The sequence below is a fragment of the Dunckerocampus dactyliophorus genome, chromosome 4 (assembly GCF_027744805.1).
Source record: "Dunckerocampus dactyliophorus isolate RoL2022-P2 chromosome 4, RoL_Ddac_1.1, whole genome shotgun sequence".
In the NCBI taxonomy this organism is placed as follows: Eukaryota; Metazoa; Chordata; class Actinopteri; order Syngnathiformes; family Syngnathidae; genus Dunckerocampus; species Dunckerocampus dactyliophorus.
In genome coordinates, this window is record NC_072822.1 from 10,296,247 (window position 1) to 10,324,111 (window position 27,865).

Below are 27,865 nucleotides of genomic sequence, written 5' to 3' on the forward strand. Positions count from 1 at the left end.
CTGACAATAAAAACAAATTGAAATGAGTACTACAATGTTGTACATGTTGACCTTCATTTGAACTGAAGAGATGAAACAGTGGGATTGCAGTGGAAGTTGTTCTTTTATTTTGTTGTGCTGATTTCCCAACCCCTGTAGTTCAAATGCTTAGGTTCATGCCCTCGATAACTAATTAGGAGATAATTGAAGTTTTTGGTTTAGAAGATCAAGAGAGGTTTTGCTGGGAGCAAAAGTTGTACGCTTACGTTACAGGAACTGCAAAAGCTTGCACAACTAGCACACTAACAAGCAGTTTTCATTGTGTGCAGCCGTACTTTAGAAACAAGTTCCTGTCTATTTAATTACCTTGGTTGACATGCATTCTTAAACTTTCTCTGTGACTTGCAGAGAATGTATCCAGTCGTTGGCCGGTTTTCATTTCAGTCATTACAGCGGGCACCAGTGATGGGAGGATCATGTGACTTGGTCTCCAGGCAAACATTGGTCATCTACATGTCAATCATTCCACGCAACACCAGTCAATCACGTAACGTGTTGTCATGCAGACAATGGTCAGTCTAAGCATCGATCATGACATACAGTATAGGACAGGCGTTTTGATGCTCACGGGAGTGTCAGTCACGGAGCATAAGCAATTGGATGACCTCTATTACTTAGTATTCAGATATTTCTCAGTCACGTCAATAATTTTACGCAGCACTTGCGACTGTACGATCATGTGACTCAGTCGTTGTGCAGCTGTTGGCCAGTCTATGTGTCAATCATTACAATTGGATGATCATGTGACTCAGTCTTCATACAGACATTCTATTCAGCACCAATCTTTGGTCAAACATGTCACTTCCTCTTCATGCAGTCACTGGTCAGTTAATACGTCAGTCCTTATGAACATCACCATTGACTGGAAGATCATGTGACTCACGCCCTGTCCACACAGGACTGTTCTTGTCATGTTTTGGGCGTGAAAAAAGCCACGTCCACACTGTGTCGGATTAGTAAACAGTTGCATCCAGACGGGAACGGATAACTGAGTGAAAACGATGTAATACACAAGGCACACCTACATGTGGCGCTCTGGACAGATACTCAGACGGAACCACGTGACATATGGAACCATAGAACAAGAAAGAACGAATACGCCTAAGTCCATCGTCTTTTCAAGACTCGTCAGATGTACGACAGAGTGGAATTCCAGGTGCGTCGTTTTGAGACTATGAGACATGAAAATACAGGGAGAATGTCGACTGCGGTGACACTCGGTGACACTCAACATATTCAGATATTATGTTGGCTTGTCGTCATTAATGACGGTGTGACGGCAACGGGGCGGTGACGTCATTGTTTTTAAATTGTAGCGGATTTTCTAGTCCATACGGAAATGGCGAGCTGGCGTTTTCAGATTTTCCCACTCTGGAAGCCATTTTCAATAAATACCGTTTCAGGTCATCCAGAATATATGCTTTAATACTTTGTCATTTTACCTAGCTTCTCAGACTTGTTGCAGTCATTGGTCAGTTTACATTTCAGTCATTACAACAGCACCACCGACAGGAGCATCATGTTTGTTTCTTTGTTTGGCTAAACGTTAAATTGGAAAAACAAATATGAAAAGAAGTGTTTGTAGCGCGTTGGACAGATTGAATTTAAGAGTGTTAGTAACCAAAGCTTCAGCATTTTAGAAAAAGTAAAATTATTCATTGAATTTCAAGGCACTTTGGCCTTTTTTTTTTAAATAATCAACTGAGAAGGCCATCTTTCTTTAACCTTAACCAGTGACTATGTAAAGCATTTGCTCCAAGCAGCAAATTAAATCTGCTTGGCATGCTCATTCTGTACTCACATTGACACTCCGCAGGTGACTTATTCTGGGAGACAAAATGAGGTGCGCCTTTCTTTTCAAGCAGCCGACTTGAAACGTTTCAGAGCATTGTAATACAGCAGACTTTCAAACAGACTGAGCGCTCTTTGATCCGCAGCAGCTGTCTAACTCCTGATAAGACAACGGTGTGACAAGAGCGGAAAAGCTCTGAGGTAAACTTTGTTATTCAACGAGAAGTCGCGTTGCGCCAACCAGGAGCGTATTCCCAGACTGTTTAATCAGCTGTATTAATCATACATTATTTATTACGATTACAAGAAGTGCTCTGTGTGCAGAGGTAGTCTCGGCCCTTGAAGGCAAAGGCATGGAAAAGAGTGAATAGATTAAAGTGAGCTTTGGATACTTCTCAAAGAACAAGATGTATAGTGGAGGAGTGAGTCAATCAGGACAACATGATGTCAGTCTGCCGGCAAAAAGGAATGACATGCGTGTTCTCGCTGTGTGGTATATAAGCAGAAATGTCCGGAATGCCCTGAAAGCATGCTGTGCCCTCACGGTGAAGCGTTCAAGTTGATTATCTCCCCCAGACACAAAGGAAGCACATTGGGAAAGCACCATAATTAAAAAGGGGGAAATAGTTGCAAAGACTGGTCGCCGTCCTTTGGTTTGCCAAACACAAAGCACAATGGAGATCTTGCCATTGCATGTACTCGGGTGTCTTGGGGTCATCCATCATAGTGGCACGGCAACGCTGAGGTATGCCGAGGTGAGCCTGATTAAACCCAAGGATGCCTCCCGACCTGCTCCGATTAGAAGTGAGCCTTTGCCCCATCCATCTCCCTTCTGCTTTATTCATGTGGCTGGCTGGATTTTCTTTTCCCTTCCGTCCCCTCTGCATTATTTGAATTCCCCAGCAGGCGCGAGTGGATTGTGCATATCCCGTCGCACGATACCATCTTCTCTCTGCACTTTTATGTGTGTATGATTTTCCTTTGGAAGAATATCACCGTACATCTAATCACGGACATCGAACTTTTGAAGTAATCTAAATAAAATGATTCATTGCAGTTTGGCCGAGGGGGAAATGTTGATGATACAGTTTTATTGTGCGTATTTTCAGCAAATTCAAATTCACTGTCGGGATGTGAAGCTGCTGACACAAGTTGCACTTCACTTTCTGGAGTCATTTTCAAAATATTTCCACACTTAGGTTGATATTTTAGTAGCCATTATGAGCCAGTGAATGTCAACGATTCGTAATGTTCAAAGCTAGCACTCGCCTCAGCTCCTTTGGATTGTGCCACTGAAATTGATTTCTTTATTCATGTGTGGTACTGTAAGTGTAGCTCTGCTGTTAAACACACACGTCATTTTCAATCCATTATTAGCACAAATGAGACTGTTTTGTATCAAAATAGGCTATTTATAACACAGACAATCACATTCTTTGTAAAAATGTATGCTCAGCAGCAGCCGTGGTCACCCCCCATGTAGTCAGAATGGTACAATCTTGATCACATGACATTTTTAATAGTCAAATCAGACTCCTCCGAATCGAATTGTTGAATAACCGACTATTCCAAGACACCCCGAGTATTCATTTAATAAAACATTTGTGCGCCTGCTGAATACATGAGCGCTGCAGTACAATGTGTAAAATTTGAACAGTGGTGAGATGAATACATCTAACCAGGGTGGATCAGTGGAGCTTATTTGGACTCACTAAAGATGCAGGGGGAAAAAAGCCAGGCTTAGGTCAATGAACGTTTTTAGCGTTTTTATGCTTTTAATGAGGCGCCCCATCTCCAGGGGCTTATTCTACTCTGGAAGCTAGCAAATCTGGCGTATGTTTGGAATTTAAAATGAGTTACAACTTGCATGTGCTTCTGTATAATTAGGTTGCTTTTGTTACGGTGGGACGGGGCATTATTTTAGTGTGCATCAGCACAAGGTGACAAATTATTTAGTGGAGTGCGTGCGGAAAGTGTTTGCTGCAACTTTAAGGCAGATATGTCAGGGCAGTTATTTCAGATGTAGTCTGAATGAGGAGTGTGCACTGATGCAATGAGTCAATAAATGTGATATAGCAGCTAGGAAGCTTTTCCAGTGCTTTTACATTTCCGAATCACACACACACACAGCATTATACTAATGAATTACCGAAGCACAAGTCGTCCTTGTACAATCCATATTCTTGGCTTCTACTTCCAGGAGATGGATTCTCATATTAACAAATGCTCAAAGTGATTTTTGTTTCGGGGATGGTGCTTCTTTTGGCAGCATGAAGTGTAATCCTTTAATGACAGCCTGGCATATTACTATGAAGAGGTAGTAGCTACAGCAGATCCTGTTAGTTTCAATTTGCTTACTGCTGCTGAGCCAGCACACTGAACTGAATGATAAGGGGCCGCAAAGGAGCCTAATCCCTCTACACGACTCTCTCCCCCTCCAACTGCTTGATCTGCCATTACCCCTGACTGGGGGAGGAAGCCAATAAACCTTCTTGTGGGTGCAATTTCTTTTACATTTTATTCTTCCACATGGCCCCCAATGTCACTTCTTATGCAAGAAAAACAGCTCTGCTGCCAGCACAGTTGCTTTGACCTTTGGAAAGCCTTCCCTTGCTGTGTGACATTATTAGCAGGGATGGAGGTGCAACATAATGTGTCTCAAGCTTATAAGGGCGTTTAATGTATGTAAGCAGCAGCAATAGGTAAAGTGACACTTTATTTCAAGCAAAAGTAAGACTTATGACCAAATCTCAAGCCACTGGAAAGTGGAAAGTGGCGCCCATCGGGACATATTCAAAATTCAGCCATCAAAGCCAGTGTCCCTTGCAACATGAAATTCAACATATCTGTCATGAGAAGGCCTGCATATGCAAACGTCTCCTCTCTTTTTTAGTCTCGTCCTGGGACAGTGTAAAAGAAACTGGTTGCAAGACCCAAGTGTTCTGGTGGGAGTGTGCAAAGTCAGCAAATCACTTAAATAAGAGGGGCTAGCCCATTTAGGCATTTAAAAACAAGCAATAAAATCTTAAAATGAATGTTAAAAGTCATAGGTCGCCAGTGGAGTGACGCAAGCACTGGGGTAATGTGTTCATAACGTTTAATCCCCGTGAGCAGGTGAGCAGCTGCATTGTGGACCAGTTGAAGTCTATGAATGGAAGACTGGGCGAGGCCGGAGTAAAGGGAGTTACAATAGTCCAGACGTGAGGAACTGAGCATCTGTAAGACCCTTTCAAATTGTTTTATGGGTAGGTATGGCTTCATTTTAGCAAGAATCCTGAGCTGAAAGAAACTTGCTTTGATCACTGAACTGATTTGGTTGTCAAGATTAAAAGAGCTGTGAATAAAAACACCAAGGTTTTTTACACAGGGGTGGCAATAAGCCGAAAGGGGGCCTAAGGCACTGTCCACGCAGTGAGGGCTCTGTCCCCAAAAATCACAACCTCTGTTTTCTTTTCATTTAGGTTCAGAAAGTTAATTGACAGCCAGGTTTTTATGTCATGGAGGCAGTGTTTTAAGGCCGTAAAAGAATCAGCTTTGGATTGTAGGGGTAGACATATTTGGACATCGTCAAAGAAAACGTTGTGTTTTTAAAAAATTTAACAAATTTAATAAAAACAAGACGTGACCTAAAATAGAGCCTTGGGGCACCAGGTAATCATTGAAGACGTGATTCTTAACGACTGTCCCCAATGATACGATGTGGCACCTAGATCAACCACCACCACCTTCTTGTTTTCACATGAGTTTCTTGAATTCAATAGCGTTTCTCACCTCAATATTGTAACCTAAAATGGAGCCAAAAAAAGTTGCAAGAGCCAGAATTTTGATAAAGAAGGTGAGAAACACTACAAAAAGTAGTAAATGTAACCTTAAATGTTCATTTAGCCCTTTCATTTGCAATTTACCGTAATTTCAGGACGACAGAGCACACTGGTATATTAGCCGCATCCAGTAACTTTAAAGAGAAAGAAAGATTTGTATAGGCAGGTGTCCAAGTCGTAACATGGGATATTTAGTGTACAGAAAGATCTTTTTTACTTTTGATTAAACAAATGCTTTTATCCAAATAGTACCGAACAGAGTGTGTAAAACAGCCAGTTAAACAGTAGCCTACCAGAAAAGTCATTCATCGCTGTCCTCATCCTCCGCCTGGGAACTAAAACCACTAAAGTCGTCCTCTTCTTCACAACTGAACAGCCTCTCGGTCTCTCTCTCAGTCAGTCTGTCTCCCTTTCGTTGTCACTCTCGGCATCTTTCATCTCGAGGCAAATTAGCCCTTTAGATTGAGTTGTCCTCTTCATCACGCAGTAGTCTTGGATTTTGAAATCTGTTGGTGATAGTGTTGCGTCCCAGCTGTAGGGCGTGCATGGTCCCTCTGACAAGACAAAAACTCACAAACTTGTACTCTTTTGGAGCTGTTTATTCAACACAGCATGTGAGCACAGCGTATCACAACGACAGTCACCTTTATATACGCCATACATGCGCCCCACTTTCCAGGCATGACCAATCAACCTATGCTAAATCAAACTGTTGCAACAGTGACGGTTGGAGGTCCGAGTAGTGCAAACAGAAGCTGTAGTAATTCTACACTTGATCCACCTTACTTAAGATTTTTCAGATCAATACACGATTGCTGCATCAAAACGGGATATTAGCATACGCGCCAATACTTCCTGACGCTGCACTCTAAGTATCATGGGAACTGTAGTTTTAGCCATAAATTAGTTACATCACTGTACAAGCCGCAGGGTTCAAAGCTGAGAAAAAAGTAGTGGCTTATACACCGGAAATTACGGTATACAGTATGCATTTAACATTGTTTTATTCATGTAAAACTATAATTATAAAACTATAAAAACATGTTTTGTGTTAACATTTTTGAGAGTCAACCCCTGAGGACATCATAGACGGGCGACGTAACTTCCGGTTACGCTTGCCGTTTTGTTCGCTAGCTAATAGGATGCTAACAAAGAAGGACATTTTCTGATGAAAGAAATATATTAAAAATACAGATGGACTCACACAGTGTATGAATAACACATAGCTGGAGAATGCACACAAACTGAGACAAAATTATGGCATACATTAACCAAAAAACACGCTAACCACAGCGGACACTAACCGACGTTCCACTGTATAGCGGTGCAAGTACCCTCTTGGAATTGTTTCTTCTAAACAATCGTTCTTATCAACTATTACTATTATACTGACAACTACATTTTAACAGAAATTGTAACAACATTTTCAGGGTTTTACATAGCCGAAAACATACCAAATTTTGCAAGCATGTGCGTTATAACAAAAATGTACTTATCTCAGGGGTCTCTGGCACAACCCCCCCACAACCCACTCGGTAGCAACACTTAGACACATATTAGCACCTGCCAATAGTCTGACACAAAATCTGATATGACAGGATGTACGTAAATCATCAAAGAACCCAAGACTAGGCTATTTTAGTTTGCAGTTGACGTTTGGGTGGGATTTGGGGCTGTTTCCAGGGGCCGTACCTTAAATACTATAAAGGTGCCTCATGCATAATTACCTTTTTGTGTGTCTGATTTCCAGTTCCCGCAAAGGAGGAGGTCCAGGAGGCTTTTGTACAGGGGCCCAGAATTTGGTGCTACGCCCCTGGGTCCTGTGATAGTCCTCATTTCATTCATCTTGTTGACATTTTCAGCCTTCTGACAACACCTCTTAGCATTTACACGCATGTCTTAGGGAATCGCTGCTTCTTGTTCTAAATATATTTGCAAACATGCAGAGACTCTCTAATAATCTGCAGGAGTCTGTCATCAGTCTATGGGCGCCCTGTCAGAAAACAATGAGGGGCTCGGTGCTACAACAACTCTTCTGTTTTGGGCTCTCTCTTGTGAACATTGGTTTTTTTTTTACTTTGCTTGTGACAGCTGTCAGGAGTTGTTTCATGTGCGCCATGCAGAAGCAGCAGCAGCACGTCTACTCTGATGACGCACCTTTGTCTGAACCACAAACTGGTGGAAGCTCAGGGGAATGGCCCAGAAACAGTCTGCAGCAGTGGTCCCCAACCTTTTTCAAGGGGCGGGGGGTGGGGGTGGTAATGTAATGCTATGTATTTATGTGTTGTTTATGTGTTGTGTATAAAACACAATATATAACATAATATACAGTATATAACCGAGGGTCTTAATGACTGACACTGACGCTGACCCCGTGAAAGCAACAACTGCAAACAATACACTTCCAGTCTTCAAATTAAAAGCGAAGTGCATTCCATTTTCTGACTGCACTGAACAAAATTCTCAGAAAAGTAGCTTCCAAAAGCATCAAATGAAAACCACAAAATGAATAATGACTCACCAGTGGTATGATCCCGGAGTTCGTTTTTCAGAGAAGAGATGATCACATTGTTTTGTTTTGTTTTTTTTATGTGTGGGTATAACATCCAGTGTGCTGGCATGAATTAACTTGACATTGAATAAATACAAAGATGAGCACTCAACACACACCTAATAACATCATCATCAAACCTCACCTTTATGCATTCACACCCAGCACCAGCATTTGGGAATAACAATGAGGTTATAAAAGAACGGGAAAAGTATACATCTATTTGTGGCAGCATCAAAGAAACTTTCACTTTGTCTCAGAGCACACAACTATGGTGCGTTCACAGACCGCTGGGAATAAACAATGAAACCAAACAACATAAACATGTAAAAACTATGTGCTTTCTAACAGTACATTATTTTTCCAATAAAATAATAGCTTTTATTTCCCAAATTGATATGCATTCAAATAAAATTTGATGTAATTTTATACAAAACTATTTTTTAAAAACTTGGTTGTCTTTTTTTAATCGCTTTTCCTGAAAATTTCCCGGTGGTCGGGAACCCCTTGGCCACAGTATCTCACAGAAGTGAGTACACCCCTCGCATTTCAGCAACCATTTTGTTATGCCTTCTCATTGGACAGTAAATACTATAGAAATGGAAATTGTATATACTTTAGTGTGTAGCTCCCCACTGTTGGCAGCACTCATGCAGCTCCTGACCATGATGCTACCACCACCACCACCATGCGTGACTATGGGCAAGACAAAAATTATCTTGCTGCTCTAATTGTGTTGCCAGCTATTTCCACAATAAGAGCCCTGTGTTGAGTCATTTTCAGCAGATGGCAAATATCTACTTAAACAAGCTGGTATACAAGCTGTGCACTGACTACCCTTAAGTATATCCAAGTTTCATCTCTATTGTAGATACTGTACGTGTGAAGATTATTTCCCAGGAATGTGACAGTACAATTATGTTAGTTTTCATTAAAATGCGAGGATTTGGGAATTGTGCATCACTGTCTTGGTAGTTACACAATTTAATTACTAAATATATCCCACACATTTACAGCTGGAAAGGTTCAAATGCAAATATGATAATTCAGGGGCGGGAACCTTTTTGGCTAAGAGAGCCATGAAAGCCACATACAGTATTTTAAAATGTATTTCTGTGAGAGACATATCATATTTTAGAAATTGAATACAATTAAATGCGTGCGTTTTTAAGCAAGTCCGACAATTTTAGAATATAAGTGTATGAAAGTATTATTTTTAATAATGTTGTTATACTGAAGCTAACCAATAATAACTAAAACACTTACTTACCTTTAATGCGACTTCTGGCGCTGCATGGTTTTGCATCGTACTCTGTATCTTTCTTTCTTTTCGTCATCTTCTTCATCAAAAGGGTTGGCGCTGCAGAAGGAGGGACATTTACTTCGTGACCTCTCAATGACCCGGGTAGGCTCCCACATTATCCAGTAATAATCAAGTTGTGGAGTCTGACCTGGAAAATATCTGAAGGACTGCTGGCACACCCTGGATGCGATAGAAAATGCATGGATGGATGGATTCAAATGCATAAGAAGGTTTTACATGTCGAACGTTGTTTTTAACACTGTGATTTCTGTGATGTCTAATTTTAAAATGTCAGTGAAAAAAAATTAAATAAATAAATGTTATCGTGTTAAGAAATGTCTGCGAGCCAGATGCAGCCACATCTGGCTCCCGAGCCATAGGTTCCCTACCCCTGTGATAATCCCTCATGCATTATGCAGTGTCTTAACACAATGCAGCATAATAATATCCTGGCTTTGCAACCTGGAGAGTTGTATGGAGCATCTCACGGAGGATTTCTCAACAGATGGTTGTCTGCGTACTTGTGGTCCACGCTGCCCTCCTTTCTGACCCGATGTCATCCATCATCGTCTCCCAGCGTGGAGGGCAGCTGAAGGCCAGTGATTTTTCAAACTGGAGCATGCCCTTGGAGCAGGAGCACGACGGGCTCGCTTGTAAGGAACGCTTTCAGATGTGCTTTATTACACCAAGCCTTCAAATCCCTTCAAAACACCTCCCAGCTCACCGCTTTTATCCCCAGTAATTCTTTCCCATCCTGGGTTTTACTTCTTTATTGCATCATGGATTTATATAAATTGTTTAATTAGGAGGCTATCCCTATGTGTTATTTAAAAGCAATGATTTATGGGAGACGATAGAGCAGAGTGATGAGCTAATAAGGTTTAGAAGAGACATGAGTGTGGAAAGAGGGAGGATCAAATATTTATGAAGTGTTTGGAGGGAGCAAATCCCACCGTGTACTCTGCAATTTCCTTCGGAGTGATAGAGGTGGGCGCTCTGTTGTTTGTAGACAAACTTCAGTGATAGACGTGACAGTACACAAGTGAAGGCACGTGCAAAGCCAAAAAAAAGGCCTGGATGGTTTACGGCAGAGTCGCTCTACTGACACCTACAGGGAACCCACATAAAATATTGAAAGTATCTCCAAATAATTCAAGATCACTTATAGAATGCACATTAGCATTCTCTGAACAGCAGCGGTTCCCTAAATAATTCTGCTTTTACAGTGCTTGACCCACTCTTTCTTCTATTTACTCACTATAAATAACAATCATCCTCTTTTCACTTCCTTTGAACTCAATCTTCAACTTTTCTTATGGGTGGGGCTGCTCTTTGTCACAAAGATAGCAGAATGACATCAAAATCTTACAGCTATCACCCTTTATTGTGCCCAGGAACCTGTGTATTTTTAAAATGGGCTGCCACTAGTACTACTACTACTAGTAATAATAATAATAAGAATAATAATTACTAAATGTAATATTTGGATTGTTAGAATTAAATCATATATACAGTCGTAATAAATCATTGAAGTGGGGAGGCTGCACGTTGGCCTAGTGGTTAGCATGCTGGCCTCACGGTCAGGACATTGTGGGTTCGTATCTCTGTGTGGCGTTTACATGTTCTCCTCGTGCGTGGGTTCTCTCCAGGTAATCCGGCTTCCTCCCACATTCCAAAAGTGCGCATGCAAGGTAAGTTGGAGACTCTAAATGTTTCCATAGGTGTGAATCTGAGTGGGAATGGTTGCTTTTCTGTATGTGCCCTGCAATTGGCTGCCTCTCACCTGGAAAGACAGCTGGGATAGACTCCAGCATACCCTAGTGAAGACAAGTTTATGTAAATTACTTTAATTTAAAACCAACATTACTATTTTTAACATTTATAACCAACACAGATACAATTAAATGGTAGCATGATATTAACACCACCACCAATAATAATAATCACAATACAATAGTCACAAAAAAATTCAGATTTTGTTAATATTATTGTTTTTTTTGTTGCTACAATTTGTACTATTTATAGCTAAGTACAGGTGAAGCTGAATAATAATACAATATTACCACCACCACCATCACCGCCAATAACAATAGCAAAAATACTACTAATAAAGTAGTTGTTCACATAGCAGGTTGCACGGTGGATGAGTGGTTAGCATGTTGGCCACACAGACAGAGTCAGTACATGAGGGTCGACCTTGGAAAGCAGCTACAGTTCCCCAGAGAGATTGCAGAAACGTCTGGAAACGGCTGGAAAGCCATTACCGGCCCTGTTGAGGTGGGGTGTAGGGGCCTTGTGGGAGCCTCAACTGCTCGCCTACTCCGTGATGTGGGATGCAAAGGAGTTGCGCATCGGAAAGCCACAGGAATTGGGGACCAGACAACACCTAGGGCATTAGCAGCGGGTGGTAGGGAGAGATCTCTACCATCGCTCCGGCACCGGGAGATGTACTGGGGTTAAAGGAGCCACCGGGGTCTCGACCTGATTGCAGTATGTCGTCGTAACCGACTTGAGCGGGCAAATTTTCACATTCAGTGGCGTCTGGCACTTTGGAGGCGTGTTCTCCTCACGCATGAATCCCGGTTTTCACTGCACAGGCAGATGGTAGACAGCTTGTATTGCGTTGTGTGTGTGTGAGCCATTTTTTGATGTCAGTGTTGTGGATGGAGTGGCCCATGGTGGCAGCGGGGTTATAGTATAAACCGGGCAGGTGTATGTTATGGACAATGAACACAGATTGTATTGATGGCGTTTTGAATGTACAGAGATACCGTGACAACATCCTGAGGCCCACCGTTGTACCATTCATATACTGACAGGTTTTCTCATCCCCCCCAATACACCCAGACCCACCAATACAGTAAAACTGCATATTTTGGAGTGGCCTTTTATTGTGGCCAGCCTAAGGCACACCTGTGCAATAATCATGCTTTCCAATTAGCAACTTGACGTGACTGTGAGGTGGATGGGTTATCTCGGCAAAGGAGAAGTGCTCGCTGCCACAGATTTAGACTGTACTGTGAACAATATTTGAAAGTTTTGTTTTCATACAAAATGCTTTACATCTTTGAGTTCAGCTCATGAAAAATGGGAGCAAACGCAAAATTATTGCGTTTACATTTTTGTTGAGTGAACAAAAGCACTTTGTTTGTATTTTTCTTGAGTATAATCACATGCACAATCGCCCTGCGATTGACTGGCAGCCAGGCTGGGGTGTACCCCACCTCTACCCACCATCAGCTGGGATAAGCGCTGGCTTTCCTGCTCACCTGAACAGTGTGAGTGGTAGGAAATGGATGAAATGTAGACCACTTCCAAGACTTGGAGGACTATAATGAAAAGTAAACCGCTAGATAGACAACCTATTTCCATTTTACACCCCCTTTAATACTCTTTAATACTTTAGGCCTGACTTGGCACTGAAACAATGTTTTAAGCCAAAAACAGAGCCAATAACTATGCAGAACATTTACATGGCGGGAATGTGTGTGATTTTCCCAGCGTTTGAAGGTGAATTATTCAACACTTTCCTCTTCTCCTCGCAACAAGCCCCCTCAAAAACCAGCATCGAATCTACACACCGTGCTTCATCTTCTTCACTAATTCCCTCAGAGAGTGTGAGGAGTTTAAGACCACTGTTCAACATTAATTGAAATGTGCGCGTTGTCTCCATCTCAGCGCCTTGGAGCCCAGAAGACAGAAAATGTAGAGCAAACATCACCTCGGATACTCTCTGCAAATACAGCTATCAGGCCCCATGATTGCAATCAGCCTGCACAAGACTACAATCTGCTCTTTGTTAATTTTACTAGGCATGCTTTGTGAGCTGTGTGACTTATTGGTTACATGCCATTAAAATGCAGTCCACACTGACAAAGCTGGAAGTGACAAATCTGCTTTTGCAATCGGGTTTTAAACAATGAATCGAAAGCGATTAAGATATTCTACAGTTTCTGTGAGGTCGAAGGTTATTATGGATGGGCTGTTATTGCAGTTGGTTTCAATTTATGTTTTCTCACTGGCACCTTAGCTAACATTTAACTACGTAATACATATTTAAAACTGTATTCAGTCTAAGCATTGTTATTGTAGTTGTACTGCACTGCAGCATACCATACATTCTAACATTCTAGTTTATAATAGGGGTGTCCCGATGCACATTTTTTGGCTTCCGATCTGATCTGAGTTTTTGATAGTATTGCCGATCCAATCCGGTACTGATCCCTTTTTTTTTTTTAATAATAAGCTTTTGGTTATAATAATAAGCTAGTGGTTATCATGTTGGCAACATAGTCAGGAGATTGGGAAGATCTGGGTTGGAATCTTTGTTGTGCATCTCTGTGTGGAGTTTGCATGTTCTCCCGGTGTGTGCGTTGGTTTTCTCCAGATGCTCCCACATTCCAAATACACTAGGTCCCCAACTAACGAACACTCGCGGATACGAATACAAGCTGACTGGTCTAAATTTTATTTTATTTTGCCTTGGTAGTCGCTCAATCAGTATTTATACTGCTACTGTACATGCTTGACCAGTAGAGGGCACTGTGACACTGCTAATGGGACCAACAGAGGCAGCGTTTGAGCTAATGAAACCAACAGAGGAAGAGTTGGGGAGATGGATGGAAAGCTAAATTATACAACCCTGACAGAGCGTGTGATTAAAGTTTATGAAGAGTTAACAGGCCTGCTTAATTCTACACCACCCACAGAACACTACCTCTTTTAGAAGAGTGTAATGACAACGACCATTTGTCCTTTTTTTCAATAACTCCTCCTCCAACTCCACCACAACGACGTATCCTCGACCACTCCTCTTCAAAGGTAAATAACATTTATCATTACGTATTATTATATCATTTTTATTATTGTTTTTTTACATTAATTATCCTCGTTTAATATTACTACTGCATCCAAACTCATATTCACATACATACACATATACTGTAGTACCTATATCATTGGTAATATTACCTTTTCTCCTACAATTCGACATAAGAACGGTCGTCAGGAACCAATTGTGTTCGTAAGTTGGGGACTTAGTGTACATGCATGTTAGGTTAATTAGTGACTCTAAATTGTCCATAGGTATGAATGTGAGCGTGAATGGTTGTTTGTCTATACCGGGGGTCACCAAGGTTTTTCCTTGAGAGCTACTTTTACAAAATGAAAATGGCCAAGAGCTACTCATTTTTGAAACATTTATTTCCAGAGCTTATTTTAAACCCAAACAAAGCGAATATGCTTGTTTTACCAGAACATGAACAAAATGCTGGTGTCCACAACTCACATTTTGTATTTCAGAATGCATTTCTTTTTACTGTTCTTTCATTATTAACTAAAAACCTGAATGAAAAGCAGGCTTGCGGGCACCTCATGTGGTCGTGGGGGGGCTACCTGGTGCCCGCGGGCACCACGTTGGTGACCCCTGGTCTATACTGTATGTGCCCTGCCATTGGCTGGTGAGGATAGTGAGGATAAGGATAACATAGAAGATGGATGGATACGTTTTTTGTTACAAACATGAGTTTGTGGAATTGAATATGGTTAGAAAAATAGCTCTTCAAAGCATTAAACATAAAGTATTGCTGAATTTACTTTTTATTGAACAGCATGACCAACAATATTGTTTGGCTTTTGTAACAAACCTCTGTTAGTCAGGTCCCTAATACAATAAAAGATCCAATAAAAGTCCATCCAATAAAAGATCAACTTGAAAAAAATGGGCATGCAAAACGCTTTTAGGGTAGGACTAATCATTTGACATGGTTGACATCAATTTGTGGTGTGATTTAGAATATATGACATTTTTTTTAAGAAACTTTCTTCAACACATTCATTGCAATAGTAATTTATTGACGGTCCCTAGTATGAACAACCAGTGGTTAGACAGGTACTTCGCAGTCCAGGCACAGGGAGGGGGAACCACCGCTGTGGCTACAGAGCTGAATATCCAACGTCCAACGTGAAAGTAACTTCACCACAGTACACCGCGGACATGTCCGCATGGTGGTGTTGCATGTTGGAGTGTGGCCCAGAGTTACAAATGTTATATGGCAACCCCATCGGCCCGACCGAAGTTGTGGCGGAGGCCGATTTTATCCGATTTTCAAAATGCAGCAGATCGGCAGCTGATCCCAATCCTGAAGATCGGACATCCCTAATTTATAATATAATAATAAATACCAAATAAATAATTTGGTTACAATAAAGCTACAGTGCATGATAAAGGTAAATATTTAGCATTATGTACACAATACAAATTACAATAATAACAATGTTGTTGAAAGTAATACATTGCAGACATTTCCATCAAAACTGATTTGTAATAGAAAAATCTTGTACTGGGTGAGGAAATCAAATTAGATATAAACGTACAACATGTCAATATAGGAAAACGCTTAAATGACTCTTACTAAAATAGCTACAGCTTCAGAAAGCTTATTGTACGATTGAAACAAAACATATGTTTTTTTTTGTTTTAAATATCCTCCCAAGATGCAGCAGTGCATTTGTGTCCATTGGAAGCGATAAGCGTCTTATTTCAAATGCAAAACAATCCACAAGAATTTTACAGTGGAGGGGACATCTTGAGCTTTCCAGTGATATGTGATTTGTTGGGGTTTGTCCAACAAAATAGATCCGTCTTCCCAAAATGGCAGCAGTACAAGAGCAGCATGTATATTATTATATGTATCCAGTTATTGTAAGTAGAAATTGAGTGGGTTTTTTTTTAAGCACTAGTGTTTAATCAATAGTTTTTGTATTCAAGATACTGAAAACAACCTATTTGATGCAACATATTCATTAAGATGCAGAAATGTCCCTTGCAACCAAGGAGAAGAACAATCAGTAGTATGATTGAAAAAGTGTGGCAGTGTGGCCAAGGAAAGTGTGTTTTTTCACATCTGATGTTTGAGCCTGAAATGAAATGAGTGCTTTACTCTACTAAATGTCACCACTTATTCTAACTTACTTATTTTCTCTTATTAACAATGTATTCCCGTTTTACTACTTTTATTAAAATGTAATCCTATTTTTATTGGCACTTTTATAGCTTTCTATTTTTTAAACACTGCACAAGCTATATAGTGCCATTGTGTCACTCATTTGCTTATTGGTATTTTATTTTTTTAACACCTTAATTTTCCTCACACAGGAAGTGAAAAATGTAAATGACAAAATGCAAGCAAACAAAATATTGTAAGTGTCAACATATGAAAGATATGAATATGAATAGTTTGTCAGCAATTGATAGCTTTAAATGAGGTCTGCTTCTTCCTACTTCTCTTTACATGCTGAATGGTGCAAATGTAACCACGTGATGTTCCTTAATGTAACTTGTTAAGCCTCTGAAATGAATAAATAAGCCATACCATACCAACATTTATCTACTATGTATAAGAGTAATAATTGATATTCATAGTCTATACCGATGCACTGCAAAGGACATGGCATCAACAATAAATACAACATTTTCTTTAAAAAAAAGGTATTGTGGAATATGGTTTTCAACCAAGACAATTGTTTTTAAAAAACAGCAACTTTTACTTTAATGGGTTTCAGGAAGCCCTTCATTAACATAACGCTACAGCAATGTTGCATCAGATTCATCCTTTCCGGGTTACATCAGCGGTCTCCAGTCATCGTGACCGTTTCTGCTAGCTAGCTAGTAGTAACCTGACTGCAAAAAGTCGTTTAATGTGGGACAGCTTTTCACTTGTTATGGCTCAGCAGACCGTCGTGGAGAAAATGAGCGAACTGAATGTGGACGAAGGTTTAAAGGTAACACCTCGCCTTCATTTTTATCATTCATGTTAGCCGGTTAGCATTTAGCTTCGCCTCGCACTGTTCACATTCACACTACTAGCAAGGAGGTGCTAAAGTTTTTCTAATGCTCACAGGAAAAAAATGGTAACCTCACATTCTGTAGGATTGCAATTCAAATGTCAACCTTCTATTTTTTGGAGGAATCAGTCTTGTTCGGAGAAAGTATCTCACTGCATTGCAACGTAGTTAAGTTCTAAGACTCAAACAAAATTCTTTCGCTTTCTATTCTAAGTGACAAGTAAAGGCTTATTCTCTCTCGCTCTCTTCTGGGAAGACTGATACATGGCTGAGACATGCTACTTGTACTTGTCTTGAAGTTGTACGACTTGTGCAAGAACGTAAATAATTGTAGTTAAAAATTGTAGGTCCATCGGTGAATCACAAGTCCCATTGACGTCATCCAAGATCTTTGTCTATCTGTATTGTTAGTCACTATTTCAGCTTATTACCGGTAATGATGTGGCGTATACTGGCTTTACAATGCATAAGTAAGTTGAGAATAATATCACTGAATGATGCAATGTTTGGACAGGGAGGAGCATCAGATGGAGGAAAAAAGAAAACCAAAAATGATGCTGGAGATTCTGGAGGACGAGTTGAGGTGAGTGTGCACATGAAATCATATTTTCATATCTTTTTTTTTTTTTTTACCACTTTTGCACATCTGTAAACACCTTTGTTTTCTGATTTGTTACTCCTAAACATTTAACTACATGTAGGAAAGAGCCAAGAAAACCTAAATACTGTAACTGCGACATATTCCCAAACTTTGTTTTCTTGATGTGCAGCTTTCGCCCGCACCCGAGTACATAGACGAGCGTCTCACTTTGTACTCCAAGCTGAAAGCTGAGCATGATGCCCTCTTGGCAGAAAGAGCTTCCAAGGAGAGTCGAGCAATCAAAGTCACTTTACCTGATGGCAAGGTGGTGGAGGGGGAGTCTTGGAAGACCACACCCTATCAAGTGGCTTGTGGAATCAGGTCAGTTACTACTGTAATTTATTTAGGGTAAAAGCTCTTCTGGGAACACAGCGTATTGTGCACCTGTGGCTTCAATGCTAATGTGCTTTGTTTGTCCATAGCTGTCTCTGACTGTGTGTGTGTGGCTCCAAGAAGTGCTATTGTGGACTTTATCCACATTTACATATACACTGTAACTCTACACATGTCCAACATCATAGATGCCATATATCACATGCAACGACATAACATTCAGGAGTGGGACAGGAGGACACAAATGTCAGCAAAACTGGCATAGCTATGTGAGCTACAGTGCTAACATTACAGTCACATTGTAGCAGCAACATCATGCTAGGTTTTCCTATTCGATGAAGAAAGAAAAAATAATCCAATTTACATCTGTAAATGTAGCTCTGTTGCAAAGCCTACTTTTTTTTATTGATTTATTTTTTTTTTACAATGTTGTCCTCCGTGAAGTGGTGGGCGTATACAGGCAGGCTCATCTTGCTCGGAGGGGGTCAGAGGCAAGGTGATTTTAGACTTTTCTCAGGTTTGGTGGTCGAGGGACTATATTACTGTTATAACATCATTGGAAAAAAAGTCAATTTTGCATAATAAGGGACCTTTTAACTTGTGCAGGTGCACCTAATGAAGTGTTTGTGGTCTATATACAGTATTATCACACAGTTAGCACACATGCCATAGCAGCTTTGACCAGGCTTGTCTGTATAAATCCTGCACATGAACTTGATTCGCCACACTCTGCTGTCTAGTCAAGGCCTCGCCGACAACACAGTGATTGCCAAGGTAAACAACAATGTGTGGGATCTGGACAGACCTTTGGAGGACAACTGCAGCCTGGAATTGCTCAAGTTTGATGATGATGAAGCTCAAGCTGTAAGTGGACAGAAGCAAATGATTGCAACCTATGAGACTTTTAGAACAGTCATTATTTTTGTTATCCTTGAAGGTTTACTGGCACTCAAGTGCCCACATCTTGGGTGAAGCCATGGAGAGGGTATATGGGGGTTGTCTCTGCTACGGTCCGCCCATCGAGAGCGGCTTTTACTACGACATGTTCCTTGACAACAATGAGTAAGTCTGGCAGGATATTCATGATAACTTGTCGTGCATACTAGATTGGCAGATGAGAGGAATATCTTTCTTGTGAGAACCTTTCCACTTGACCTTTCCTATATGAATTTCCCTATGCTGCAGGAGAGCTTCTGCTGTTGCTGCTGTCTAATTAATTCCATAGCACCCTTAATGAAGTCATGTTATGCTAATAGCTTTCCTTTCACCAAGGAGATTTTGACATTGCAGAACCCCCCAAGCCAATAACTCTTGACTATTATAGCCTAGGTTTCTCAAAGGTTCCTCTATAATCACAATGGTGCTGACACTTCAGATGCCCTTTAAACACTAGCAGTGGTTTAAAGGAAGTTTGATTATTAATGCGGGCCGCAAAGGTAGGGAAATAACTAAGATGCGGTTTCTCTTTCTGGAATTGTTGTGCAGGGGGGTATCAAGCAATGACTTCCCCTGCCTGGAGACCTTGTGCAAGAAAATCATTAAGGAGAAGCAGCCATTTGAGAGGTTGGAGATCAAAAAGGAAACTCTATTGGAGATGTTCAAGGTATTGACAAACACACCTCCATAAAAATCAAAGAGAAAGTCATTTGCATGAGTAACAAGTTTAGAAAAAGCAATTCTTCCTCATGACAGTACAATAAGTTCAAGTGCCGCATCCTGAACGAGAAGGTCACCACTCCCACCACTACAGTTTACAGGTGAGTGTGTGTAGTTTGATTACTTTGGTGCATCAAAATATCATGTAAATGATCTTAAATAAATAGGGATGTCCGATATGTCGATATTGTCCAACTTCCAATTTCCGATTCCGATACCGATATGTGTAACATCACATACCTTTTTCTTGAGTCAAATTGTTGTAACAATTCTCTTAAATGTAACAATACTCTTAAATGAGTACAGTTGTTTTGTTGGCTACTCCACCCATCTCTGAGTAGATCATACATGTATTACATATTTTATATAAGAATACATTTGTGTTTCTTGTGCCTTGATTTGTTATTTTTGGAAAGATTTAATTGAGTTTTAGTTAAAGGTGTATTGTTTAAAATACATGAATTTGCTGATTATTATTTTGATTGATAACATGTTATTTTCTTATCTTAGCCGTCTGAGAAGATCAACTACATTATTTTTGGTGCCCAACTGTTTCCCCAGTGTATTAGTGCGTGTGTGAATGTATAAACGAGAGGCATTAACTTAAATTTCTTTGTAGAAAGGCGCTTTATGAAAGTAAGTACATGTATTTGTATTCACTTACAGCGCAGCCTTGCCACATCCAATATGGCGGCAACGTTGACATAAGGCTCAGCGCTCGGTGCTGCGTCTACGTGTATGGTTTTGACAACAGCACTTCCTGTTTCCCAGCGTGCTTTGCTGTACTGTTTTTGTAAAGGGCTGCTAAGTTACACATTTAGGGCTCACATGGCTGTTGATTATTCAGCATTATTCGTTGGTAGTGTCTTGTCTGTTATCTACCTATTGCGTTGCTGTGTGATGTATTTTTTTTTTTACCAACTCTGTAAAAACACTGAGTAAGAATTATATGTGGAATGATAACACCCCCCTCCACCACCTCATTGCTCTGCTTGCTAAATAAATTACTTATTCCTCCCAGGCTTGTGAGCAGTACAGTATTAACCACATGATTCAGTGTTGTTGCAATTCTGCAACGTTGACGGTAAAAACTGTTATGGGCTTTCAATTTAGGGATAAAACTGATAACGATTTCACATTTTTATGTCAATATTGGGCCGATGATTATCATCATTGGACAACCCTATAAATAACCACAAATGCTACATTTCAGGTGTGGTCCTTTAATTGATTTGTGTCGGGGTCCACACGTGAGACACACAGGAAAAATCAAGGCACTGAAGATCCACAAGGTGAGCCTTTAATTTCTGGGCTGCATTATTCTTAATGTTTTTTTAATCATTGCATTGACTCTGCTCTAAGAGACACGACATTTCAATTACGTCACATCAATGAATAAATGCATGAACACATCGAGTGACATCATAACAACAGGTCAGCTCTTAACTCATCGTTGAGTTCAGCAAATAGTTTGGCGGCCTGCCACAAAAACATTTGATGCTACTTGTTTGCCCTCACTCATAAACACATCATATACACATTATATAATGCTTTAATGCACCTGGTCTGCCAGAAGATAAAAAGACTCAGCGGGAGAGATCAATGTTGCCAACATAGCGACTGTGTTGCTAAATTTAGCGAGTAATCCGACCCCTGTAGAAAACAAAAGCGTAAAAGTGACTTGCGACAAATCTCGTGAAAAGACTTTTGGTGACTGATAGAACTGAAAGAACGTATGGAACGAGTGCTGCTGTGGGCCCCTCATACAAAAACACTCACAGGCTGGTCTGTCTTGTGACATTAGAAAAAATGACAAAAGATGCTGCAGAACAAAGTTCATTTGAAGTTCTAAACAAATGTGTTTTGCTTTTCATGTTTTTTTTTATTCACTTTTTGCTAATGCATCATAGCCAATTATGCAAATTTGACAATTACATTACATCATTAACGCTGAAATCATGAAAGATATTTTTATTTGCTTTTGTGTGTGCAGAACTCTTCCACATACTGGGAGGGAAAGGCAGACATGGAGACCCTCCAGAGGATTTACGGCATCTCCTTCCCGGACCCCAAAATGCTGAAAGAGTGGGAGAAGTTTCAGGAAGAGGCCAAGAACAGAGATCATCGCAAACTGGGCCGGGTATGAACTAAAAAAGCCAGTAAGCTCACAAATGATTTCACGAGTCCATATTACAGTTGTTGTAGGAGTAAAAGTTACACTTTAACCAGCTTTGATTGACTGTAAATTGACCTGACTGCAACAATCAGGACCACTTTAGGAGTCGTGGTTTCTAAACTGTCAGGAGCTTTAACTCATTTCACCTAAGTTGTGGAAAAGGAAGCTTCTGGAAGGAGAGTATTGTCAGACAAATCCTCATTCAAGTGCACGATGAGTCAGTTCAAATTAAAACCGTTTTGACCTAAATGCAAATGTTTCATCTACAGGAGCAGGACCTGTTCTTCTTCCATGACCTGAGCCCAGGGAGCTGCTTCTTTCTGCCAAAAGGCGCCTTCATCTACAACACCCTGATTGAGTTCATCAGAGTAAGTCGGCGTCATAATTGCTCTGATTTTCTACGTTAATTGGAAGACACAAGAAATGAGAGAATGTTAGAAGCAAGGCCACACAGAGTGGGAATTTTACTTACTGGTCTAGCATCTTCAAGTGCACCTTTAGTCTATAAAAAAGGGACATGTTTGGTAAATGTTGCTTGTAATGAAATGCTCAACAACGGTACACTAATGAGACCCAGTACAAGAGCTGTATCAAAACAACAAAAATATAACGCTCAGTTTGACGTTGTCAAAGAGCTATTCATTAAACACAGTTCATTAATGTGATTGCAGTTTGCACTGCATCATACTTACAGCTGTTTCTCATATTTTCAGTGAGCGTATATTGCAGAATGAAGAATTTCATAAATAAAATAGAGTACACATTATCCTCCAGCTCTTGGCTCACAGCATACAGTGTGAATTGATATTTGATTTGGATGGCTGAATAAGAAGATAAGTTATTTTTGAGGTGGTTCTGCATCATTTATTGGAGACTCTCCAGAGATAGTGTTTAAACTCTGCTTAAAGAGATGAAGTTAAAAAGCTTAATGTTTGCCCTTGGCAGAGTGAGTACAGGAAAAGAGGCTTCCAGGAGGTGGTAACACCCAACATTTACAACAGTAAGCTGTGGCAGACCTCTGGTCACTGGCAGCACTATAGCGAGAACATGTTCTCCTTTGAGGTGGAGAAAGAGACCTTCGCCCTCAAACCCATGAACTGTCCTGGCCACTGGTGAGGCCTCATCCTCACACTTTTTTCATTGTGTAAAGGCGATACTACTGGATGTAAATGTTAAATGGCAAAGTAACGAGGTCTGCATTATTTTTGCATTTCGTTTCAGTCTGATGTTTGATCACCGGCCACGTTCCTGGAGAGAGCTGCCCCTTCGCATGGCCGACTTTGGTGTCCTGCACAGGAACGAGCTGTCAGGAGCCCTCACTGGGCTCACCCGCGTCCGCCGTTTCCAGCAGGATGACGCTCATATCTTCTGCTCTATGGAGCAGGTGAGGTCATTTTGTGCACATTGCATGTCAGCAAATTCCTTTTCAGTAAATTTGAGTGGTTTGTTTATTTAATTTACTGCAATTTGCAAACTTGGTTTTCATGGAAATGTTATTTGCTATCCATCTGCTATTGACTTCAGATCGAGGATGAGATCAAGGGTTGCCTCGATTTTCTGCGCACTGTGTACGGCGTATTCGGCTTCACTTTCAAGCTAAACCTTTCCACGAGACCAGAGAAATTCCTCGGAGAGCCCGCCGTCTGGGAGCAAGCAGAAAAGGTAATCTGAACGCCGCTTGTTTTTCTCGCTTAGCCGAAAATGTCAAGCGCTCACACAAAGTCTCGTGGGGAACGAAGATGGCCGTTGTGTGATATTATCAGGATAGAAATTGAAGAGCAGCAAATAGATTGTGGCTCGTAGAAGACAAAGAACATCTATATTTAACAGAATGGGCTGTATGGTGCATATGTGCTGGCGGCGTTGAAGACTAAAAATGGATTGCAAACACCAAATGTTGGCAGCTCTGCATGTATAAGCAATTGAGGCGTAATGCGCGTGTGCGTGCGTGTGCGTGCGTGTGCGTGCGTGTGTGTGCGTGCGTGAGTGTGTGCGTGCGTGCGTGCGTGCACATGCATGAGAAAAAATAATACCAGAGAATGTCAATCTCAATTTTAAGCAAGAAAATAGTGATTCACAGTTTTTGAAGAATTGTGCAGCCCTAATATATGCACAATGTTTTTCCCCATTTATATTAACCAGTTTTTAATTTTACAAAGATTTATTATTATATTGTAATATACAATTAATTTATTTATTGTATTGCAATGTACAATTAATTGATTATTATATTGTAATGCACAATTAATTGGTTAATTATTACACTGTAATGTGCAGTTGTCAGTTTATCATTAATTTTTCTGATCATTAATTAAGGAAGTGATCTGTGTGCTCATTCCAAGTAGCAATACAGAATATATAATATATATCATTTTATTTGACAGCAACTGGAGAACAGCTTGAATGACTTTGGAGAGAAATGGGTTCTCAACCCAGGTGATGGAGCTTTCTACGGACCAAAGGTGAGCAACCTAATGATACATTTTAACCGTTAATTAGACGAGTGTCATTCATTTTTACCTTCTGTGCCGTGCTTCCCACACAGATTGACATCCAGATCAAGGACGCTATTGGCCGATACCATCAGTGTGCCACTATCCAATTGGATTTCCAGCTACCGATTCGCTTCAGTCTCTCCTTTGTCAGGTAGTTATGCAGCTTGGTGGTCTAACTGTTGCAACAGGAGGTGGAAGATTGCAACTACAATAAAAGATAGCGACATGACAGTCATATGATGTTATTTTACAGCCATGATGGAGATGACAAGAAGAGACCAGTGATTATCCACAGAGCCATTCTGGGATCAGTCGAGCGAATGATCGCCATCCTCACTGAAAATTATGGAGGAAAATGGTTTGTTCGATTCAGGACTCAAGTTTATAAGAGAAACACCAAACATATTTGTCCTTGTCCATGTGCAGGCCACTGTGGCTGTCTCCTCGCCAAGTGATGGTTGTACCTGTGGGACCAACCTGTGAGGAGTACGCTCAGAAGGTCAGCACAACTCACATTGACACATAGTGTCCCAAATCTGTCCAACCGAAGGACTAAAACGAGACTATTTTTCAAATGTTCTCGGGGCCACATCTTAGTTAAGGACTTGGCCCAACACCTATTTTGTATGTAATGTCAATGCAAGGATCTACCAAAGCTTAACACTTTTGTCACGTAACTAACATAATTATAGACAAAGTTATAAATTCATCATTTTTAACAGTCACTATGTTAACGCTACTTAGAGATCTTTTGTATGACGGGAACACTTCGCCTGATTTTAGGGATCTACTGAAAAAAAATGCTAATCAAAGATAGTCTATCTGACAGGAGTGCCCTGCTCTGTTTTTTTGTAGGAACCTACTAAAAAATAGTACAAATCTAAGATTTGTTTGTATGACAGCTCTGCTTTTTAGAGCTCCATTGGGAAAAAAAATCATCAAAGATTTATATGTTAGGAGTGCTCTTGTGTTTAAGGACCTACTGCAAAAAAACCCTATATGACAGGAGTGGTCTGTTATTATTAAGGATCAACTGGACAAAAATTCTAAGCAAAGATCTTCTATACAGGGAACTACTACTGAAAAAAGAAATTGCAAATCAAATTTAGACAACAGTTTGTTTGCCTTCACAGCTAGAAGGTGCATTACTGCCACCAAGTGGACAGGAGACTCAACACTTGTTTTTAATCTGTGCAGGTTCATCAGGAATTCCACAACAGCGGCTTCATGAGCGACGTGGACCTCGATGCAGGATGCACTTTAAACAAGAAGATCCGAAACGCCCAGCTGGCTCAGTACAACTTCATCCTGGGTGAGTCTTCCTCATGATCGTCCCTCCTTCTCCTCATATCTACCATTCCCAATGTCTTTCCCTCCTCCTGTCGCCTTGAAAACAGTGGTGGGAGAGAAGGAGAAGACCGGTAACACTGTGAACGTGCGCACTCGGGATAACAAAGTCCACGGTGAGCGTGGCGTGGAGGAGTGCATCCAGCGTCTGAAGGAGCTCAAATCGTCCAGGAATCGGAACGCAGAGGAAGATTTCTAAGCTTTTCCTCCAAATAACGAACAGCTTTCTGTCCTATCAGCAGAACCTTGACTCTGTAAACTGTAAAAGGGCTCTGTTTTTTGTTTTTTTTTAATTAGAAAGAAGCCACAATGGTAAATGTTGTTCATTTGTCCTGACTGCTTCTCTTGTGCAAGGGACATTGTTGACATTGACATCATGAAATTATATACAATCATGTGTGTAATCTATTGGTAACTTCTAACAAAAGCTTTTGCATTTGTAATGATCTTCTCTTCATGCTGTCTGCTGCTTTCAGGGAATTGCACTAGAGTTGGAATTTTTGGAAATTAAACAAGTAAATTCTTTTGTGTGTGTGTGTGTGTGTGTGTGTATAATACGTGTATTAATTTATGTCATTTTGGCACCACAGTTCCTTCACAATTGACCATTCTCATTTAGGCTACAATGTGGAGGAGAAAAGACAGTATCATTATTTCATCAGCAACTAACCAATGCAAACATGAAATATGTTTTTATTCTGAAATACTATGACACTTCGAGTCGACATTCCCTAACCGTCACATGCAAACGTCGACAAATTGCATTTTTATCGTATGCGGATAACTTACTAAATACATACAGCGCTTAACAACTTGACTAGACCAACATCAAATGTAAGGTTTATACCATGGCTGCCCTAAATTATAATTTATTAAATTTATCTCTATTATAAATATATTTATACTTAATTATAGTAGTTTACATACATTCCTGAACAGAAAAATTAAGTTTTCAAGTGCAAAAGAGACTACAAGTTTAGTTATATGTGGACATTTTTTTAAAGGTTTTTACTTGCTTTTTGTGATTTCATATATTTTGTATATATTTCTTTTTCCTTTTTTTGTGTATTTTATGTTGTATATTCTCTGAAAGGTGACAGATTTATATGAGATCCCTTTAAAAACATTATTATTTAGAAATTAATTAAAATGTGTGAATAAAAATTACATTCATGCTGAAAGTACAACAAACTATGCGGTGGAGATGGAAGAGTTAATACAGCATGTACAGTACTTACTACAGTACATATTGTCCAGTAGCTTATTCATGCTCTTACCACTAGTCGGCGTTGTATCTATCTACTTCCACAGCTGGAACAAATTAATATGGTTCCAATGTAACGACTGTTGGCGGAGGGGGGGTCCACCCTGCACAGACTTGCTTTTCAGGTGGAAAAAAAAACATACAAAGCAAAGCTGAAAGAAAAATGTATCTCTAACCTTTGCAACGACTTGACCATTTTTGTTCAATTTAGCATGGCTGATAATTATTCACATGACTCAGCCTTTAAAAAAAAAAGAAAACATAAATATGTACTTAACCATCTGCTCTGCTTCTGGCTACATGTTTTATTTGGAAATTGCCCGTTTAAATCATGCAAACGACTCCCATTACTTTAAGTAGGGACATTAAAAGTTAAAGATAGAGCAAGAATATATTTTCACATTTCCCAATAAAAACATTGATTTTGGCTTCTCTGACAGTAACAGGTGATTAAAATAAGAGTGGCTGACAGCTATGTTGGCTGCTGGGATGTTTTCAGCACCAAATAAAGTCAAGTTTGGTTATTGTGGACTGGTTTTTATTGGTGCAAAAACACAGGACTTTCACACGGATACTCCAAATGCTTAGCAGTCATTTATATCAT

The 27,865-nt window shown here is 40.2% G+C and overlaps 1 protein-coding gene across 1 annotated transcript; it reads left to right on the top strand.

Moving 5' to 3' along the window:
- Positions 1–17,107: 17,107 nt before the first annotated feature.
- tars1 (threonyl-tRNA synthetase 1) lies at positions 17,108–26,522 on the top strand. Its single transcript, XM_054774907.1, has 19 exons — positions 17,108–17,287; positions 17,865–17,933; positions 18,121–18,311; positions 19,064–19,187; positions 19,261–19,385; positions 19,809–19,926; positions 20,016–20,080; positions 21,193–21,271; positions 21,973–22,119; positions 22,425–22,523; positions 23,101–23,267; positions 23,377–23,539; positions 23,680–23,817; positions 24,540–24,617; positions 24,701–24,801; positions 24,904–25,008; positions 25,077–25,149; positions 25,848–25,962; positions 26,048–26,522. The coding sequence occupies exons 1-19, from the start codon at positions 17,204–17,206 to the stop codon at positions 26,194–26,196; spliced, it is 2,190 nt and encodes a 729-aa protein (XP_054630882.1). The 5' UTR covers positions 17,108–17,203; the 3' UTR covers positions 26,197–26,522.
- Positions 26,523–27,865: the final 1,343 nt, after the last annotated feature.

Bases quoted from the DNA above. Each gene is read 5' to 3' on its own strand.
- tars1 (XM_054774907.1), top strand. From the start codon at position 17,204: ATGTGGGACAGCTTTTCACTTGTTATGGCTCAGCAGACCGTCGTGGAG. The intron at 23,540-23,679 runs GTGAGGTCATTT...TATTGACTTCAG, and splicing joins TCTTCTGCTCTATGGAGCAG to ATCGAGGATGAGATCAAGGG. The intron at 25,150-25,847 runs GTCAGCACAACT...TAATCTGTGCAG, and splicing joins GTGAGGAGTACGCTCAGAAG to GTTCATCAGGAATTCCACAA.